Here is a 21,756-nt window from a genome sequence, read left to right as displayed (position 1 = left end):
ATGCAGCCAAGAATACTTTATCCAGCAATGCTCTTATTCAGAATAGGAGAGATAAAGAGCTTCCAAGATAGGCAGAAACTGAAAGAATATATGACCACCAAACCAGCTCTGCGAGAAATATTAAGGGGGACCCTGTAAAAGAGGAAGTCTAAGGAAACAATCCACAAAAACAAGGACTGAATAGGTATCATGATGACACTAAATTCATATCTTTCAATAGTAACTCTGAACGTGAATGAGCTTAATGACCCCATCAAAAGGCGCAGGGTTTCAGACTGGATAAAAAAGCAGGACCCATCTATTCGCTGTCTACAAGAGACTCATTTTAGATACAAGGACACCTACAGCCTGAAAACAAAAGGTTGGAAAACAATTTACCATTCAAATGGTCCTCAAAAGAAAGCATGGGTAGCCATCCTTACATCAGATAAACTATAGTTTATCCTGAAGACTGTACTGAGAGATGAAGAGGGACAGTATATCATACTTAAAGGATCTATCCAACAAGAGGACTTAACAATTATCAATATTTATGCTCCGTATGTGGGAGGAGCCAAGTAAATCAATCAATTAATAACCAAAGTTAAGACCTACTTAGACAATAATACACTGAAAATTGTTGACTTGAATGTAGCGCTTTCTACAATCGACAGGTCTTCTAAGCACAACATCTCCAAAGAAACAAGAGCTTTAAATGATACATTGGACCAGATGGATTTCACAGATATTTACAAAACTTTACATCCAAATGCAACTGAAAATACATTCTTCTCAAGTGCACATGGAACTTTCTCCAAAATAGACCACATACTGGGTCACAAATCACGTCTTAATAAATACTGAAAGATTGGGATTGTCCCCTGCATATTTTCAGCCCATAATGCTTTGAAATTAGAACTAAATCACAAGAAGAAGTTTTGAAGGATTTCAAATATGTGGAAGTTAAGGACCATCCTGCTAAAAGATGAAAGAGTCAACCAGGAAATTAGAGAAGAATTAAAAAGATTCATGGAAACTAATGAGAATGAAGATACAACCATTCAAAATCTTTGGGATACAGCAAAAGCAGTGCTGAGGGGAAATACATCACAATACAAGCATCCATCCAAAAACTGGAAAGAACTCAAATACAAAAGCTAACCTTGTACCTAAAGGAGCAGGAGAAAAAACAGCAAATAGATCCTACACCCAGCAGAAGAAGAGAGTTAATAAAGATTCGAGCAGAATTCAATGAAACAGAGACCAGAAGAACTGTGGAACAGATTAAAAAAACCAGGAGTTGGTTCTTTGAAAGAATTAATAAGACAGATAAACCATTAGCTACCCTTATTAAAAAGAAAAAAGAAAAGACTCAAATTAATAAAATCATGAATGAGAAAGGAGAGATCACCAACACCAAGGAAACACAAACGATTTTAAAAACATATTATGAGCAGCTATACACCAATAAATTAGGCAATCTAGAAGAAATGGACGTATTTCTGGAAAATCACAAACTACCAAAACTGGAACAGGAAGAAATAGAAAACCTGAACAGGCCAATAAACGGAAGAAATTGAAGCAGTCATCAAAAACCCCCCAAGACACAAAAGTCCAGAGCCAGATGGTTTCCCAGGGGAATTCTATCAAACGTTTAAGGAACAAACCACACCTATTTTACTAAAGCTGTTCGGAAAGATAGAAAGAGATGGAATACTTCCAAACTTGTTCTATGAGGCCAGCATCACCTTAATTCCAAAACCAGACAAAGACCCCACCAAAAAGGAGAATTATAGACCAAATTCCCTGATGAACGTGGATGCAAAAATTCTCAACAAGATACTAGCCAATAGGATCCAACAGTACATTAAGAAAATTATTCACCATGACCAAGTAGGATTTATCCCCGGGACACAAGGCTGGTTCAACACCCGTAAAACAATCAATGTGATTCATCATATCAGCAAGAGAAAAACCAAGAACCATATAATCCTCTCATTAGATGCAGAGAAGGCATTTGACAAAATACAGCATCCATTCCTGATCAAACTCTTCAGAGCGTAGGGATAGAGGGAACATTCCTCAACATCTTAAAAGCCATCTATGAAAATCCCACAGCAAATATCATTCTCAATGGGGAAGCACTGGGAGCCTTTCCCCTAAGATCAGGAACAAGACAGGTATGTCCACTCTCACTACTGCTATTCAACATAGTACTAGAAGTCCTAGCCTCAGGAATCAGGTAACAACAAAAATAAATAAATAAATAAAAGGCATTCACATTGGCAAAGAAGAAGTCAAACTCTCCCTTTTGAAGATAACATAATACTCTACATAGAAAACCCAAAAGACTCCACCCCAAGATTGCTAGAACTCATAAAGCAATTCGGCAGTGTGACAGGATACAAAATCAATGCCCAGAAGTCAGTGGCATTTCTATACGCTAAAAATGAGACTGAAGAAAGAGAAATTAGGGAGTCAATCCCATTTACAATTGCACCCAAAAGCATAAGATACCTAGGAATAAACCTAACCAAAGATGTAAAGGATCTATACCCTAAAAACTACAGAACACTTCTGAAAGAAATTGAGGAAGACACAAAGAGATGGAAAAATATTCCATGCTCATGGATTTGCAGAATTAATGTTGTGAAAATGTCAATGCTACCGAGGGCAATTTACACATTTAATGCAATCCCTATCAAAATACCATGGTCTTTCTTCAGAGAGTTGGAACAAATAATTAAGATTTGTGTGGAATCAGACAAGACCCCGAATAGCCAGGGGATTATTAAAAAATAAAACCATAGCTGGGGGGATTGGGATCACAATGCCAGATTTCAGGTTGTCCTACCAAGCTGTGGTCATCAAGACAGTGTGGTACTGGCACAAAAGCAGACACATAAATCAAAAGAACAGAATAGAGAATCCAGAAGTGGACCCTCAACTTTACAGTCAACTAATATTCGACAAAGGAGGAAAGACTATCCACTGGAAAAAACACAGTCTCTTCAATAAATGGTGCTCGGAAAATTGGACATTCACATGCAGAAGAATGAAACTGGACCATTCTCTTATACCATACACAAAGATAAACTCAAAATGGATGAAAGATCTACATGTAAGACAAGAATCCATCAAAATCCTAGAGGAGAACACAGGCAACACCCTTTTTGTACTTGGCCACAGTAACTTCTTGCAAGATACATCCATGAAGGCAAGAGAAACAAAAGCAAAAATAAACTATTGGGATTTCATCAAGATAAGTACCTTTTGCACAGCAAAAGAAACAGTCGACGAAACTAAAAGACAACCTACAGAATGGGAGAAGATATTTGCAAATGACTTATCAGATAAAGTGCTAGTATCCATGATCTATAAAGAACTTATTCGGGCATCCCGGGTGGCTCAGCGGTTTAGCGCTGCCTTCACTCCAGGGCAGGATCCTGGAGACCCAGGATCGAGTCCCACATCGGGGTCCCTGCATGGAGCCTGCTTTTCCCTCTGCCTGTATCTCTGCCTCTCTCTCTCTCTCTCTCAAGAATAAATAAATAAAATATTTAAAAAATTATTTAAAAAAAAGAACTTACTCAACTCAACAGCAAAGAAACAAACAATCCAATCATGAAATGGGCAAAAGACATGAAAAGAAATCTCACAGAGGAAGACATAGACATGGCCAACAAGCACATGAGAAAATGCTCTGCATCACTTGCCATCAGGGAAATACAAATCAAAACTGCAATGAGATACCACCTTACACCAGTGAGAGTGGGGAAAAACAACAAGTTGGAAACAACAAATGTTCGAGAGGATGTGGAGAAAGGGGAACTCTCTTGCACTGTTGGTGGCAATGTGAACTGGTGCAGCCACTCTGGATAACTGCGTGGAGGTTCCTCAAAGAGTTAAAAATAATCTGCCCTACGACCCAGTAATTACACTGCTGGGGATTTACCCCAAAGATACAGATACAGTTAAACGCCGGAACACCTGCACCCTGATGTTTATAGCAGCAATGTCCACAATAGCCAAACTGTGGAAGGAGCCTTGGTGTCCATCAAAAGATGAATGGATAAAGAAGATGTGCTATATGTATACAATGGAATATTACTCAGCCATTAGAAACGACAAATTCCCACCGTTTTCTTCGACGTGGATCGAACTGGATGGTATTATGCTGAATGAAATAAGTCAATCGGAGAAGGACAAACATTATATGCTCTCATTCATTTGGGGAATATAAAAAATAGTGAAAGGGGGGATCCCTGGGTGGCGCAGCGGTTTGGCGCCTGCCTTTGGCCCAGGGCGCGATCCTGGAGACCCGGGATCGAATCCCACGTCGGGCTCCCGGTGCATGGAGCCTGCTTCTCCCTCTGCCTGTGTCTCTGCCTGTCTCTCTCTCTCTCTCTCTCTGTGACTATCATAAATAAATAAAAGTTAAAAAAAATAGTGAAAGGGAATAAAGGGGAAAGGAGAAAAAATGAGTGGGAAATTTCAGAAAGGGAGTCAGAACATGAGAGACTCCTAACTCTGGGAAACGAACAAGGGGTGGTGGAAATGGAGGTGGGCGGGGGGCGGGGTGACTGGGTGACAGGCAATGAGGGGAGCACTTGACGGGATGAGCACTGGGTGTTATGCTATATGTTGGCAAATTGGACTCCAATAAAAAAATTAGAAAAAAAATAAAGACCGTATAGTACTGGCACAAAAACAGACATATAAATCAATGGAACAGAATAGAAAACCCAGAAATGGGCCCTCAAGTCCATGGTCAACTAATATTCGACAAAGAAGGAAAGACTATCCACTGGGAAAAGGACAGTGTTTTCAATAAATCGTGCTGGGGAAATTGGACTGCCACTTGCAAAAGAATGAAACTAGACCATTCTCTTACACCAGACACAAAAATAAGCTCAAAATGGATGAAAGATCTAAATGTGAGACAAGAATCCATCAAAATGCTAGAGGAGAACACAGGCAACACCCTTGTTGAACTTGGCCACAGCAACTTCTTGCAAGATACATCTATAAATGCAAGGGAAACAAAAGCAAAAATGAACTATTGGGACTTAAGAGAAAAAGCTTCTTCACACCAAAAGAAACAGTCAACAAAAACTAAAAGACAATCCAGAGAATGGGATAAGATATTTGTAAATGATGTATCAGATAAAGGGCTAGTATCCAAGATCTATAAAAACTTATTAAACCCAACACCCAAGAAACAAACAATCCAATTATGAAATGGCAAAAGATGAACAGAAATTTCACCAAAGAAGACATAGACATGGCCAACAAGCATATGAGAAAATGCTCTGCATCACTGGCCATCAGGGAAATAAAAATCAAAACCACAATGAGATACCACCTCACACCAGTGAGAAATGTGAAAATTAACAAGACAGGACACAACAAATGTTGGAGAGGATGTGGAGAAAGGGCAACCCTCTTGCACTGTTCGTGGGAATGTGAACTGGAACAGCCACTCTGAAAAATTGTGTGGATGTTCCTCAAAGAGTTTAAAATAGAGCTACTCTAAAACCCAGCAATTGCACGACCCCAAAGATACAGATGCAGTGAAAAGCTGAGACACCTGCACCTCAATGTTCATAGCAGCAATGTCCACAATAGCCAAACTGTGGAAGGAGCATGGGTGTCCATCGAAAGATGAATGGATAAAGAAGATGTAGTATATATATGCAATGGAATATTACTCAGCCATTAGAAACAATGAATACTATTTCCTTTGATGTGGATGGAACTGGAAGGTATTATGCTGAGTGAATTAAGTCAATCGGAGAAGGACAATCATTGTATGGTTTCACTCATACAGGGAACATAAAAATAGTGAAAGGGATTATAGGGGAAAGGAGAGAAAAATGAGTGGGGAAAATTAGAGAGGGTGTCAAACCATGAGACTCCTAAATATGGGAAACGAACAAGGGGAGGTGGGCGGGGGCATGGGGTGACTGGTTGATGGGCACTGAGGGGGACACTTGACAGGATGAGCAATGGTTGTTATACTATATGTTGGCAAATCGAACTCCAATAAAATATATATACATTAAAAAAATAGAAGCAACTGTAGCAAAGTTCAACGACTGTAAAGAAACTCATATAAATGCCATCTGCTAACTGGTGCTCCTGATCTTAGGGAATTTATATATAGCAATAATATTCTGTTCAGTCACAATTTAATTGAATTGAAAAAAGTTTTTTCTAAATGAAATGCTAAATTAAAGTATCTTATGCAATTTTATTTTATTTTATTTATTTATTTATTTATTTATTTATTTATTTATTTATTTATTTATTTATTTATTTATTTAATGATAGTCACACAGAGAGAGAGAGAGGCAGAGACACAGGCAGAGGGAGAAGCAGGCTCCATGCACCGGGAGCCCGATGTGGGATTCGATCCCGGGTCTCCAGGATCGCGCCCTGGGCCAAAGGCAGGCGCCAAACCACTGCGCCATCCAGGGATCCCTCTTATGCAATTTTATTCTCATTCTTCAATCCAGAGAATGGCAATCTTTACCATAAAAGGCAACATAGTACACATTTTAGACTGTGCAGGGCATACCTGTCACAATACCAAATTCTGGTATTAAAGCATGAAATCAGCTAAAGACCACGTGTAAACAAATGAGTATGGCTGTGTTGCCAAAAACTTTACTTACAAAAACATGTTTTAGATCAGCAGACCATACTTTACAACCCCTGCTCATAACAGGTGTTAACTCTGATTTCTTTTTAATCTGAGTAATTTTGAATGAATAGACTTCAATAAGCTACGTATATCAGCATTACCTAGAGAGCTTTTTCAAACACAAATGTTTAGACACTATGCCGTTTTATACCTCATGAATCAGAATTATAGGTTCATGTAAGTAATCAAACAGAGATCCCTCACAATGTTTTCAGAATATGAAATTTTTCTGCTACTTGATTCCAATCAACATGTTTATCAAATCCCTATGTCAAGTTATATACCATAAGTAAGAAAGAATAAAATGATTGCCATTTTCATTGTTAGATCATGCCCCATGTGGGGAAAAAGGCAGATATTAACAAGTAACAGATCATGATTTTACTTTTGTTTCTTGTAAAAGACCCACTGAGTCTGAGTATTCAAAGAAGAGATTACAGTGGCTCAAACATTCAAAGTCTCTTTCTTAGAAGAGATACACTTAACTTACACCGTAAACACAGTCAACATAGTATCAGTAAAAATAGCTTCCTTATATACTAGATGTTCTGAGTGATTTTCACTTACTAACTCATTTAGTATCTAGTCAGGGAAAGAACCCAATAAAGAAAGGTATGGGTGACATGGAAAAAGAATACAGTATTCCTAAGTGACATCTGACATGAGTGGGTCAAATGATGTTTAGCATGAGTGTAAGCAACATAAAAATAAAATTGGAGCAGCCAAATAAGGCCAGAATGCAGTAGTCAATAAAAGGCAAAATTTAAATTTCATGCAATAAATAATAGAGCGAATATAGATTGATCTTGTCAGGCTACTGAAAAAAACATATGTTCTTTGGACCCTGGGTGGGTCCGCAGTTGGGCACCTGCCTTGGCGTCAGGGCGTGGTCCTGGAGTTCCAGGATCAAGTCCCACATCGGGTGATCCCTGCATGGAGCCTATTTCTCTCTCTGCCTGTGTCTCTGCCTCTTTCTCTGTCTCTCTCATGATTACATAAATAAAATCTTAAAAAAAAAACAACAACAACCATATTCTAGGCAAACAAACATATACCACCATCAATAACAAAAAAAAAAACTCTTCACCAGCTACAATAAGGAATGGGAAAATATAAAAGTATGAGGGAATATAGTTCTTACTGATATTGATGTAAAGCCAGAACATGAGAAATATTAGAAATTTACAAAGAAAAAAATACTCAAGAATGCAAGAGAAAAAATACTTCTTTACCAACAGAAGTACAATTTCATAAAATTAAGAAACCTGTACTTTTGTTACATTATTCTGATAAATACAAATTTGTAATCCTATTGGTTTATTAACTATTTGTTTAAAGAGTATCAAGTACTACTATACAACACATAATTCTAAAAACACTGTTTCCTCCCTTCTCCTCAAGAACCAAATTTTCGTAGGTATTATTACCTTAGTTTTCTCTTTGCACTATTAAACACCATAAAGCCAGGATTACTTGCTTGTCTGCATAAATGATATCCTTAGACCCCTAGCTTTGAGCAATCAGAAAACCAGCTTACATTCCTTCTCAGGCACTACCCTTTTCTCTTCCAATTTTATCATATATACCTCCTTTCTCTACTTCTAGGTGCCACTAAGAAGAGATTCTTAGAAAACTTTTAAAATAATTTCCATATCCCACACTGGCCACCTAGGTTATACTTTCCCCTGGCTTCCTCACTAACTCACCTTGGTAGTTCTGATACAGAAGTTCTTCCTCTACTATCCATGGTTCCTTTCCTTCTTCCAACTTGAAGATCACTGCTGGCTTTTTAATGAGATACCCTGTAAAGGGAAAAGACACAAAAATGGTCCCAAGCCACACTGGCAACAGCAGTTCTAACGGACAGCAGTTCTAACAGAGAGGAGGGAGAGGCTCCAGAGCCACCCCTTGAGGAGGATATGAGAATACACACATTCATCCTTGTGCTCAAAACACATTAACAACCCCAGATTCCTGAAGCTAAAGTCTCAACAGTATTAACTACCAAAGATCAAACATTTTGGTATCTAAGAAGTAAAAGGCATGCTCTATAAAAGATTTGACATGACAACTGCTTACCAACGGAGACAAAGTTATGATAGTTCTCCAGCATCACATCCCTGTACAGGGTCCTCTGATCTGGGTCCAGATGCTGCCACTCCTCCTGGGAGAAGTCCACAGTCACATCCCCAAAAGACAGTGACCCCTAAAACAGCAAATTTCTGCTCAGTCTGATGTGGTCAGAAGCAGAGTGGCATAGGAAATACAGAAATTAATTCTTCCCAGGTTCACTGTTGAGAATTTATGTTACAATGTGCCTACAACCTGATTTTGTATTGGGTTTTGAAGAAGAAAGAAAAATAAAAGAACATCCTTCTTATTTTAATTTATTAATGCACTATGCCTTGAAATGTCCTGGGTGTTGTGAATACTAAGAAGAGTAAAACACTGTTCTTGTTCTCCAGGAAGTTAAATATTACACAAATACAAAACAGTCCAAAACTGAAAATAAGGTATTACTAGAACATATTAAAATATGTAAAAAGTAGGGATCCCTGGGTGGCGCAGCGGTTTGGCGCCTGCCTTTGGCCCAGGGCGTGATCCTGGAGACCCGGGATCGAATCCTACGTCGGGCTCCCGGTGCATGAAGCCTGCTTCTCCCTCTGCCTTTGTCTCTGCCTCTCTCTCTCTCTCTCTCTCTCTGTGTGACTATCATAAATAAATAAAAAAATTTTTTTTTAAAATATGTAAAAAGTAAAGAAAAAATGTAAAAAGTTTACTAAAATTAGAAAAGAAAAACTATTTTGTATCACAACTTTTGCTTAAAGAAGAGTTAATGTTGTAGAGCTTGACGTGTGATGGATAAATGTTCTTTATATTTATGAGGCAATACAGCATAACCAAAATACTGAAGGCATTAAAAACACATGAGTTGACTTAGGTTCTGCCCCAGGATGTAAGAAGCAAGGAAGAAAATCATTCTCATTCCTACAATGAAAATGAGCCAAACTCACCTCAAATTTACAACTTTTTCCTAACTTACAGGAAAGGCAAGGTCACAAAGCACCCAAGTGCCCCAAATCTAGGAAGAGACAATACCTGCAGGAATTCCCCAGAATAGGGGGAATGTTAATTAATGAAAACAGAGTGTGAGCTGACATAACAGTGTGAAACCCCTTCAGACCACAGACATGGAGGAGACTTGCACCTTTTTACAGGCATTTTCTTTTCTTCTTCTTCTTTTTTTAAAGATTTACTTATTTATTTTGGAGAGAAGAGGAGAGGCAGAGGGAGAGTGAGTCTCAAGCAGATTCTGAACTGAGCACAGAGCTCCATGCAGGGCTCACTCTCACAGCCATGAGATTACGACCTGAGCTAAAACCAAGAGTAGGACATTCAACTGAATGCACTAGCTAGGCATCCTTTTACAGGCTTTTTCTCTGCAAACCGCACTGGGCACTTATGCTATTCCTGGGGGAAGGGTAGGATGATGCACTGAGTCTCCAACTATAGCTGCGCAGGGAGGTGGGGAGAACCAAGTCCTTGGTCCTTGTGGAAAACCAAGAAGGCCACATCCCCCACAACCCAAGTACACAGGGCAGACCTAACACTGAGGTTGTAATGGAGTAAGAGAACACATTCTGTCTATGACTTCTCACCACCAAGCTAAGAAGCTAGGAATAACAAGTACCAATAAAATACTGCTGACAAAAAGGCAGGAGAAAAATAAAAGCATGCAAAGAGACCCTCTTTGAGACACAGAGCAAAGAGAACCCTTAAAACTCAGAAATGAACAAACTTAACTCTGGTAAATGAACCTGTATTCTAAAACACAAGGTATCACTATAAAATTTGAAGCCTATGCAGTATTAAGAGTAGTAACAGAAACAGTAACTCTCAAATCTTGCCTAACTCCTAACTTGTTAAATTCGAACCGCTAGACTAAAGGCCTACCAGGAAAGTCATGCCCATTTCCAGCAATTAAATCTAGTTACCACAGTTTAGAGTCTGACACAAGACAAACACTTCAACAGAAAGTTTACAAAGCATATGAAAAGGAAAGAAACTAACAAGTTACTACCAAGATACTAAGTAATCATCAGATAAAAAAATCAGATAGGACACAGAAATGGAAACTAACAGAATTTTAATCAGTTACAACTAATATGTTAAAGATTCTAAGGTATGTTAAGACTGAAAAGGTATACAAAATGCAAAATCAAGTGGGTAATTTCAGCAGAGAGAACCAAATGGAAATCTAGGAATGAGAACACAGTAATAGATGAGAAACTTCTTCAACGAAATGATCAGCAGTCAACAGCAGTAAACACAGTTAAGGAAACAATCAATGAACTTGAAGATGGGTCAAAAGAAATTACCCAAACTGAAACTCAAAGATAAAAATTGAAAAACAAAACAGAACATTAAAAAGCTGTGAAAAACAATCAAAAGTTCTGGCACATGCATAACTGGAACCCGGGGGGGGGGGGGGGGTGGGGGGGAGGGGATGGGACAAAAGAAACACTTTAAGAAACAGTGTCTTAAAATTTCTCACTGGGGCGCCTGGGTGGTTCAGTCACTTAAGCATTTGACTCTTGATTTCGGCTTAGATTGTGATCTCAGGGTGTGAGATCAAGCCCCACATCAGGCTCCCCACTCTGCGGGGAGTTTGCTTGAGATATTCGTTCTTCTCCCTCAGTCCATCCCCCACCAAAAACAAAAAGATAAAACTCAAAAAAAGAAAAAATTCTTGCAGTTAATGATAGAGAACAAAAAATCCAAGAAGCTCAACAATACGAAGTAGCATAAATGTTTCCCAAAAGCATAAAGACACACAGCATATTAAAACTATTAGAGAAAGATAGAGAATGAGAATTCTGAATGCAGCCAGTGAACAAGGAAATATTACAAAAAGGAATAAAGATACAATTAAAGCAGACTTTTCATAAGCAACCCATACACACTAGAACACAATAAAGTAACATACCAAAATGTTAAAATAATTGTCGGTTATAATCACAGCATAAAAGGAGCAGTTTGAAAAGCACCTGGGTATATTTCAAGATTTACTGACTATTTTTGGGATGTGTGCAAGAAGTACTGGGATCTATAAAAGCCTTCCCTTGAAACAAAGGAGATGGAAGAAGGCAATATTTTTCTTGCCCTCTCAAAGCCTAGCCGGATACTTATAGGAGCCAATGTGAATGCTCTCCATCTACCTTTCAAGCACAATGTGCCTCACCCTAGTGCTCCCCTGAAGACCTGCCCTATTTTTTAAAAAGATTTTATTTATTCATGAGACAGAGAGAGAGAGAGAGAGAGAGAGAGAGGTAGAGACACAGGCAGAGGAAGAAGCAGGCTCCATGCAGGGAGCCCGACATGGGACTGGATCCTGGGTCTCCAGGATCAGGCCCTGGGATGAAGGTGGCGCTAAGCTGCTGAGCCCCAGGCTTCCCCTAGACCTGCCCCATTTAACCCATCCTAGAAGGTGCTTCTCCAAAGCAGCTCCTACCCCACCATAGTTTGTGGGCAGCTCCAGCAAGAAAAGTGCCTCTTTAAAGTGACTGAGGAGGGGAGCTAACCCTAAACACCAATGTGCCTAGAACTCATGCAGCCAAGACTCTCATTTGGCCATACAGGAAGCAAGTGCCACCCATTAGTGCACCCAAGCTGTCCCAGTAGCTAAGTACAGACAACCGGGTGGAGAGCAAGATCTGCACCCAGTGTGCATGCAGCAGACAAAATGTTTTTTTTTTTTTTTTTTTACAAAATGGGTCATTACAGGTACCTGGGCTGCGAGTAAGATACATCTACCAGCATGCCCACAGCAATCATGGCTCAGCAACAATACAACATCCTGAAGTATCTAGTTCTAGTGACCAAGGGGACCACACTACAGGAAAGAGGACCCCTTCTACACAAGCCAAGTACTTCCAAGACCAGGATACATAGCTGACTTACATAATACACAGAAACAAACAGAGAGGTAGACAAAATGAGGAGACAGAGGAATATGTTCAGAACAAGACAAAACCACAGAAAAAGAGCTAATCAAAATAAACATAAGCAATATGTCAGATAGAGTGCAAAGTAAGGGCCATAAAAATATTGGGAGAAGAGTGGATGAAGTGACTGAAAACTTCAACAGACAGACATAAAATACAGAGAAGAACCAAGTGGAGCTGAAGAACATAAAATGAAAAATACACTAGAATACTCCAACAGATTACAGGATGCAGAAGAATGGATCAGTAATCTTGAAGACAGTAATGGTAAACAATCAGGCTAAACAGCAAAAAGGAAAAACTACATTAAAAAATGTGGATAGGGGATCCCTGCGTGGTTCAGTGGTTTCGCACCTGCCCTCAGCCCAGGGCGTGATCCTGGAGTCCTGGATCAAGTCCCACATCGGGCTCCCTATGTGGAGCCTGCTTCTCCCTCTGCCTGTGTATGTACCTCTCTCTCTGTGTGTCTCTCATGAATAAATAAATAAAATCTTAAAAAAAAAGACGAGGATAGGTTAAAAGACCTCTGTGACATCATCAAGCTAAGTGTCATTTGGATTATAGGGGTACTAAAAGAAAAAAGACATAAGGAAACAGAAGAATTAACCATTGAAAAAACCCCTAATCTGGAGAAGTAAAGATATGTAGGTCCACGATGCAGAGAGGACCTCAAACAAGATGAACTCAAGGAGGCTCACACCAATACACATAATAAAAACAAACAAGAATAAAGATAAAGAGAGATCTTAAAAGCAGCAAGAGAAAAGAGGTTATACAAAAGGGAAACTCCATAAGGCCATCAGCTGATTTTTCAGCAGAAACTTTACAGGCCACAAGAGAGTGGTGTGATATGGTCAAAGTGCTGTAAGGAAAAAAAAAAAAAAAACCTACGGCAAAGAATATTCTACCCATAAAGGCTATCACTCAGGATTGAAAGAGGTAATGTCCCAAAGTTAAAGGAGTTCATCAAACAAGCTTTAAAAGAAATGTTAAAAAGACTCTTTTAAGTGGAAAGAAAAGGCCACAACTAGATGAAAATTAAGAAAGAAAAAAATTTCAATGGTAATAGAAAACACATAGTAAAGGTAAAAGATTATTACAAAGCTAGTATGGAAATCAAAATGCAAAAATAGTAAAATCAATTATATCTACAAAAATTACACAAAGGGGGGCACCTGCGTGGCTCAGTGGCTGAGTGTCTACCTTTGGCTCAGGTCATGATCCTGGGGTCCTGGGATCAAGTCCACAGGGAACCTGCTTCTCCTTTTGCCTATGTCTGCCTCTCTCATGAATAAATAAATGAAATCTTTTAAAAAGCATTCAAGTGATATAAAATGTGACATCATATACATAAAATATGGAAAAGGGAGTAAAAATTAAGTGATTTTATAATGTGTTCATACCATACACATACGATACTGTATATGAATCCCACAGCAACCACAAACTGAAAACCTGTAAACACATGCACAAAAAATAAAGAGAAAGGAATCCAAGCATAACACTAAAGAGAACCATCACACCACAAGAGAAGAGAGCAGGAGAAGAAAACAACTAGAAAACAAGGAGAATACAACAAAATAGCAATAAATACATACCTAATAATAATTACTTTAAATGTAAATGATTGAATGTTCCAATCAAAAGACATAGGGTGATGTAATGAATAAAAAAATAAGATCTCCAAAAAAAAAAAAAGATCCATCTATATGTTGTCTACAAAAGACTCACTTTATACCTAAAGACACAGACTGAAAGTGAAGGAATGGAAAAAAAGATTCCAAGCAGATGAATTAATTTTTTAAAAACCCAAAAGGTATAAAAATCAAACAAAATAGACTTTAAAACAAAGATGGTAACAAAAACCAAAAAAGGTCATTACACAATAACAAAGGGGTCAGGATCAATCCAACAAGAGCATATAACAAATGAAAATCTATTTCACCCAACATCAACAGGATCCAAATTCCTAAGACGAGTACTAACATAGGAAAAGAGAAATTGACACTAATACCATGATTGTTAAGAGACTTTAACAACTTGCTTACCTCAATGCATGGATCATCCAAACATAAAATCAATACAGAAACAGTGGCTTTGGGCAGCCCCGGCGGCTCAGCGGTTTAGTGCCGCCTTCAGCCCAGGGCCAGATTCCGGAGACCTGGGATCGAGTCCCACATCAGGCTCTCTGCATGGAGCCTGCTTCTCCCTCTGCCTATGTCTCTCCCTCTCTCTCTCTATGTCTCTTATGAATAAACAAATAAAATATTAAAAATATTAAAAAAAAAGAAACAGTGGCTTTGAATGACACATTAGATCAGATGGACATAACAGAAATGTATAGAACTATTCTACCCACAAACTGCAGAACACATGTTCTTTTCAGGTGCATACGGAACATTTTTCAGGAGAGATCACATGCTAGACCGCAAAGCAAGTGTCAATGAACTAAAGATAACTGAAATCATATCAAATATCTCTTCCAGGGGATCCCTGGGTGGCGCAGCGGTTTGGCGCCTGCCTTTGGCCCAGGGCGCAATCCTGGAGACCCGGGATCGAATCCCACGTCGGGCTTCCGGTGCATGGAGCCTGCTTCTCCCTCTGCCTGTGTCTCTGCCTCTCTCTCTCTCACTGTGTGCCTATCATAAATAAATAAAAAATTTAAAAAAAAAAAATCTCTTCCAACTACAATAGTACAAAACTAGAAATCAATTGCAAGAAAAAATCTAAAAGAAATACAAACATGTAGAATCTAAATCTAAATCTAAATCTAAATAACATGTTACTAAACAACCAATGGGTCAATGAAGAAATCAAAGAGAAAATCAAGAAATATCTGGAGAAAAATGAAAAAGAAAACATCAATCCTAAATCTTAAAGATGTAACAAAAGCAGTACTAAAGGAAATTTATAAGTGATCAAGACCTACCTCAACAAACAAAAACTAACTCAAATAAATGATCTAAACTTACACTTAAAGTAACTAGAAAAAGAAGACAAAAGAAAACTTAAGGTTAGCACAAAGAAGGAATTAATAGAGGGGTGCCTGGGTGGTTCAGTCAGTTACGGAACGGAGACTTGACTGCAGCTCAGGTCATGATTTCAGAGCTGTGAAATCAAGCCCGGTGTTGTGTTCTGTGCTCAGCAGGGAGTCTACCTGAGATTCTCTCCCTCTCCCTCCATACCTCACCCCACCCTCAGACTCTCTCTCTCTAAAATAAATAAATAAATCTTTAAAAAAGAGGGAAGAGGGATCCCTGGGTGGCTCAGCGGTTTAGCCCCTGCCTTCAGCCCTGGGCATGATCCTGGAGTCCTGGGATCGAGTCCCACGTCAGGCTTCCTGCGTGGACCCTGCTTCTCTCTCTGCCTGTGTCTCTGCCTCTCTATTTCTTACTCTATGAATAAATAAATAAAATATTTAAAAAAAAAAAGAAATGTAATAAAATAAAGACGGAAGAGAAGGAAGTAATAGAAATTAGAGCAGAAATAAATGAAATAGAGATAACAAAAAAAAGAAGGAAAAAAGAAAAGATCAATGAGTCTAAGAGCTGGTCCTCTGAAAAGATAAACAAAATTTATAAAACCTTAGCCAGACTAATCAAGAAAAAAACAAGAGGACTCAAAACATAAACTTGGAAATGAAAGGTGATTAGTTAAAACTTACATGATAGAAGTACACAGGATTATGAAGAGATTCCTATAAAAAATTTGTATAAAAAAACCTAGAAAAAAGAAACAATCTAGAAAAAAATGGATAAATGCCTAGAACATAAAATCTTCTGAGACTGAATCATGAAGAAATAGACAATGCTGGGGAAAAAACACAATTACTAGAAATAACATTGAATTGGTAATCAAAAAACTCCCAACAGGGGTACCTGGGTGGCTCAGCCAGTTAAGTGTCTGCCTTTGGCTCAGGTCATGATCTGAGGGTCCTGGGATTGAGCCCTGCATCAGGCTCCTTGCTCAGAGGGGAGCCTGCTTCTCCCTCTCTCTTGTGTTTATCTATTTCTACACTTAGTGTTTAAAGATTATACCTTATTCATTAAGATCTAATGTAAAACAAATTAGGAATTAAAAAAACTCACCTGGGATTTGTTCATTTTCTGTTCTTCTGAAAAAAGCATGGAGACATGTGAAGATACAACTGAGAAATAGTAAGAGAGAGAGAGGAGTCATAAATGATCTTGCCTCCCTCACAGTTCTTGGATTCACCTGCCTACAAATACCCTGCATACCAGTGGGTAAAATGCGTTCTTATGGGACAATGTCCTTTTGTTTCCTAAAAAGAGATGGAATAGCCATATAGAGGTAGTGCCAATAGACTCATATACTTAATAACAGCCTCTCAAAAAAACAGACAAAATAAACAGAAACAGAAACAAAAACACGACTTGTAGTTGCCAATTTCAGATGCATAAATACCAGGGCCAATTTCAGACTACCAACATGATGTCAGTGAACAGAGATGGGAAGAAATGTGAAATAGCATACCATTATGCAGGATTTATAAAGATTTTATTTATTCATGAGAGATGCAAAAAAGAGAGAGAGAGAGAGAGGCAGAGACATAGGCAGAGGCTCGGAGAAGCAGGCTCCCTGCAGGGAGCTCGATGTGAGATTTGATCCCAGAATCCTGAGATCACACCCTGAGCCAAAGGCAGACGCTTAACTGCTGAGCCACCCAGGCGTCCCCCATTATGTAGGATTTTTACCATACTGATAAATAGTCTCAAGAAGACAGATATGAGTGAAAGGAAGGAAATTACTTAGGAAGTCATGAGTTTTGAATATGATCACAACCATAAGGAGCTTAAGCAGACAACTATAAAATGCAGTGCAGTATCCTACTAGAAAGGAACCCAGAACAGAAAAAAGAACATTATAGAAAAACTGAGAAAATATGAAAATGTATACACTTTATTGGTTTGCTAATTGGGACAAACATACTATACTAATGTAAGATGTTAGGAACAGAAGAAATTACTGTAGGGTCTACAGAATTGTTGCTGGGTGAACTGGGGAGATCCTGGGTCCTGGGATCTCAACCCAGCCTGTCCCAAAGATATACCCAAAGAAAGAATTCAAGGACAGACACAACACAGAGGAGAACACAGCGGGGAACTTTATTATTAAAGTCAAAATACTCACTTGAGCGGGCATGCTCAAGAGCTGTAGTTGCTGGAGTTTGGGTTTCTCTCCTTTATGGATAGTTAAGTAGGGGGTGGAATATTCATTACTTGAGGTGGAGATTTCCTGCAAGCAAAGGTTTTTTCCATCCTTGCTTGGTCAGGAATTTCCCGTCTGGGCACCCACCTTCATGGGTCTATCTGGTTGGATCCAGCTTTCTTGTAGCTTTGTTTGGAGGGCTGCCAGCTCAAGCCTCTGCGTTTCCCCACAAGAGGGCCATGACTTCCTTGTCCACAGCCTCCAGGCCTCCTGTTAGAACACAGCTAATTGCCTCTAACAGAATTTCTGCATTATATTGACCATAACTGTGTAAATCTAGAAACTGTTCTAAAATAATTTACTTAATAATTGATCAAAGAAAAATGTAAAGAATATTCATGTAATACAAAAGACAGCAGTAAAGGAAAAGTGAAAGAACAAAAGACATGAGACAAGAAAATACAGCAAACTGGGGTGCATAAATCTAGCCAAGCCAACAATATTAAATGTGAAGGGGTTAAACAGAGCAGTAAGGTGTCTGATGTGGTGCTGTCTCCAGCTAGATCCAAAATCTGACCTTTACAGCCTACCAGTCTGTACCCACCTCTGTCTCACGTTTTTCCTGAAGCTCTTCTTTCCAGCTCATCCCTTAACTCAGACAAATGGGCACTGAAACCAGCCCTCAGGGAACTGCCCTGACAAAATCTTCAGCCCGCCCAGAACACCATGTATGTGTAAGCACGTTTCCTTAAGACATATGACCGACCTCATGCCTGCCTCTACACACGATGACAAGGCTTCCCGACCTGAATTTTCATCCTAACCCTAAACAAAGGAACCCATCCACCCTTGCTCGGGGAGTCATTCCCGTGATCTCCTTTTTTACTTTGTGCAAGGAGCAACCTCATGTTAGTTTGGTAACAAGTCTAGCAATAGCAACCCAGATGGGATTGCTGTCCCTCTGAGGTTCTGCCCTCCAGTTACCTGGTTTCTGAAGAACAGAGCAGTGAGCAGCAGCCCTTCTGGGCTAACCCGTTCAATCAATAGGGACAGGGGGTAGAGTCCCAGGAGGGGGGCTACCCTTTCCTGGGGTCTGTGCTGCTCGACTGGTGTTGCTGGCCCCTTGAAGATACTGTGGCCACTCCAACCCTCTTGTTGAGAATCTCTCCATAGATGTTAAGTGGTACCAATCCTATGGCACAACTGTAAGAGTATTTTCTTTGAGTGGTCTCACAAGCCTGGCAAGCTGCAAAGAATGCAGCCTCTCCAGTAAACACTCCTGGGGATTGAACACTCATTATAGTCGAGTCTAGACATCCTTGGGTGGCAAAAGATAACATAACCCAGCCATTCAGAGGCTGAATGCTTCAGCCTGGCAGATGGGAAGTGGTCTAAATGAGACTAGTCTAGAATCAGCAGGGGTGAAGGGTATCTCCATCTTACCTGTTTCACCTGTTCAGTATTTGCTGGGGACATCTGATACTGTTCTATGTTTGTTTTTCCTCTCAAAAGGGGAAGTATGCCTGGAGTTGCTGAATCAAACCAGGTTCTTCCTGAGCCATTCCCCGAATGAATTCTCTGGGACTACCCAGACATTGAGGGGCTAGAAGAGGCAGCCTATGCACTGGGCCACTGCTCCTCAAGGCACAACCACCCAGACCCAATCGGACACTTACCATTAACCTGCTCTCCTTGAGGGTTTGGTTTTAAGTCAATCGAGTCTCATACACATTGTGGGTGAGGTTGTGTGGCATTTGTGTCACCACTAAACACTGTAAATGGCCTTAAGGGAGGGTAAAAGGAGACCCTAAGAAAGAATCCTGGACTATGAGAGGGACAGTTTTACCATGAAGGAGAGCCTCTATTGGGCTGTAGCCTCCAAAAATAGAAGCATTTGGCCACCCTCCCTTAACCCCAAAACAGATGACTTTCTCTTTTAACAGTCTGGACATGATAATATATTCTAGAGGATGAACAGAAGTGTCCAGAAAATGGGACCTTAAATTTTAATACAATACTCAACTGAGCTCATTTTGTAAAAGAGAAAAAAAATAGGAAGAGATTCCATACGACCAGTGTTTTATGGCGTTACATCAAAATGAGGGGTTGCAAAGGAAGTGTTAAGATTTATAAAATGAAGGTTGAACCAAAAACCCAAAAACTGCATTCTGTATTCTCTGATGAATCAGGGAATCTTTGATCCATCTCCGTCTCCTCCTGCAAGTCATGAGATCATAATCAGCCTCCACCTTATTTTTCTGGTACTCGGGCCTCAGCAACCCCAGCTTCATGAACATCAGCCTCTAATACTTTACAAACACCTTCAAAGCCTTTCCCCATGTATCCTGTATCCCTTTAGTCTCCTTTGTCTGACAGCACTACCGGATTAGGGACCTATTTTAAGCCAGGGATGGGAATGTTGCTGTTGAGATGGGTACCAGATGGGAGATGGGTGTCTCATTAATATCCACATCCCATTTTTTTACCTCAGAACTGTATAACTGGAAGGCACACACTAAAGGGCTATGGGTTAACCTAATTGATTTATACATTTAACGTAGGGTATCTTTTCTAATCACAACCCAGCCTGGGCAGATATGCAAGTTTTGCTAATCAATCTCTAGGGCAGAAGAGAAGTTTGCCATTTAAGCACAAGCCAGACAGGAAGCCGGTAAAGAATATAAGCCAGGGGGAGCCTGGGTGGCTCAGTCAGTGAAGCATCTACCTTCAGCTCAGGTCATGATCCCAGGGTCCTGGGATTGAGCCCATCAGGCTCCTTGCTCAGGGGGAGTCTGCTTCTCCCTCTCAATCTGCCCCCCACTCATGCTTGCTCTGTCTCTAGTGCATGCTCTCTCTCAAATAAATAAAATACTTAAAAAAAAAAAAAGATCATAAGCCCAGATCAAGTTCTCAAAGACCAAATAAGGAGACAGTGCTATGAGATGACCCTGAGTGGGATCCCAACTCCCACAAAAAGAGAGAAAGTTTAGGGCATTACTAAAGGCTTCTTTTAAAAGCTATGAAGGAAATGAGTAGATGTCCTGGTCCAAATTAGGGGAGATTCAACAAGGGACAGACGAGAATCCATCAGCCTTTTTGGGAAGGTTACAAAATTGCCTAAAATGAAATACAAACTGGGACCCTGAGGTTCAGAATAGTTGGATGGTCCTTAATAACCTATTTCATGTCTCAAACTGCTCCAGAAATGCAAAGGAAACTCCAGAATTGGCCACGAGTCCCAATACTAACTCTGCTCAGCCTCCAGAATGAGCTTTCAAGGTGTTCAATAACTGGATGTGATGCAGGATGCTAGTGAAGACCAGAAAATGAGAAGGCAAGCTGCTCTTTGGGTGGTAGCTCTCCAACCTGGGAGAGGAAAAGGAGACACCCACGGCGGGTAAGTGCCCCAAACCCCACTGTGGAGCCAAGAGACCATTAGCAAAGAGGGGGTCCGATCAGTGCAAACAGTGTAAGCAGTAAGGACACTGGAAACAGGGCTGCCCAAACTGCTCTGGAAAGGAGGGAAGGAGGGCAAAGCGGAATCATATCAGTTGTCCCTCACTGAAGATGAGACAGGCTCCCTATCTGGTCTTGGAAAAAGTAGATCCTCACCTCCCACAAGGAACCCTGAGTAACCTTAGCAATTGAAGAAAGCCGGTTGAATTTTTACTTGATACTGGAGCAACTTTCTCTGAACACCCAGAAGATGAGGCTCTCTAATGAAAATTGTAATACAAAAGGATTCTCGGGAAAAGTTAACACCAAAAGGTTTCTGGACCCTTTGACCCTTCTAGGGTCAAGTTGGTTAGAACACTCTTTTTGATATATGCCAGAATGTCCCTTTCATTTATGATGAGATACTTTAGACAAATTGGAAGCCACAGTAAGTTCACAACA

At 39.9% G+C, this 21,756-nt stretch overlaps 1 protein-coding gene across 3 annotated transcripts in view; it reads right to left on the bottom strand.

Moving 5' to 3' along the window:
- The window catches only part of LOC606925 (zinc finger protein 260-like), a 40,788-nt gene that overhangs the window by 15,539 nt on the left and 3,493 nt on the right, over positions 1-21,756 (bottom strand). Inside the window, exons 2-4 of one of the 3 annotated variants that reach the window (XM_038533785.1) lie at positions 16,779-16,837; positions 8,765-8,891; positions 8,392-8,487 (exon numbers count right to left, since the gene is read on the bottom strand). In XM_038533785.1, coding sequence (XP_038389713.1) covers positions 8,392-8,487; positions 8,765-8,891; positions 16,779-16,817 — 262 coding nt within the window. In that variant the 5' untranslated portion in view covers positions 16,818-16,837. The remainder of the gene's footprint in view (positions 1-8,391; positions 8,488-8,764; positions 8,892-16,778; positions 16,838-21,756) is intronic. The other 2 variants (XM_038533786.1, XM_038533787.1) reach the window with 2 other exon arrangements.

This window comes from Canis lupus, chromosome 4 (assembly GCF_011100685.1).
Source record: "Canis lupus familiaris isolate Mischka breed German Shepherd chromosome 4, alternate assembly UU_Cfam_GSD_1.0, whole genome shotgun sequence".
Classification (NCBI taxonomy): domain Eukaryota; kingdom Metazoa; phylum Chordata; class Mammalia; order Carnivora; family Canidae; genus Canis; species Canis lupus.
This window is presented reverse-complemented; position numbering and strand designations above follow the sequence as displayed.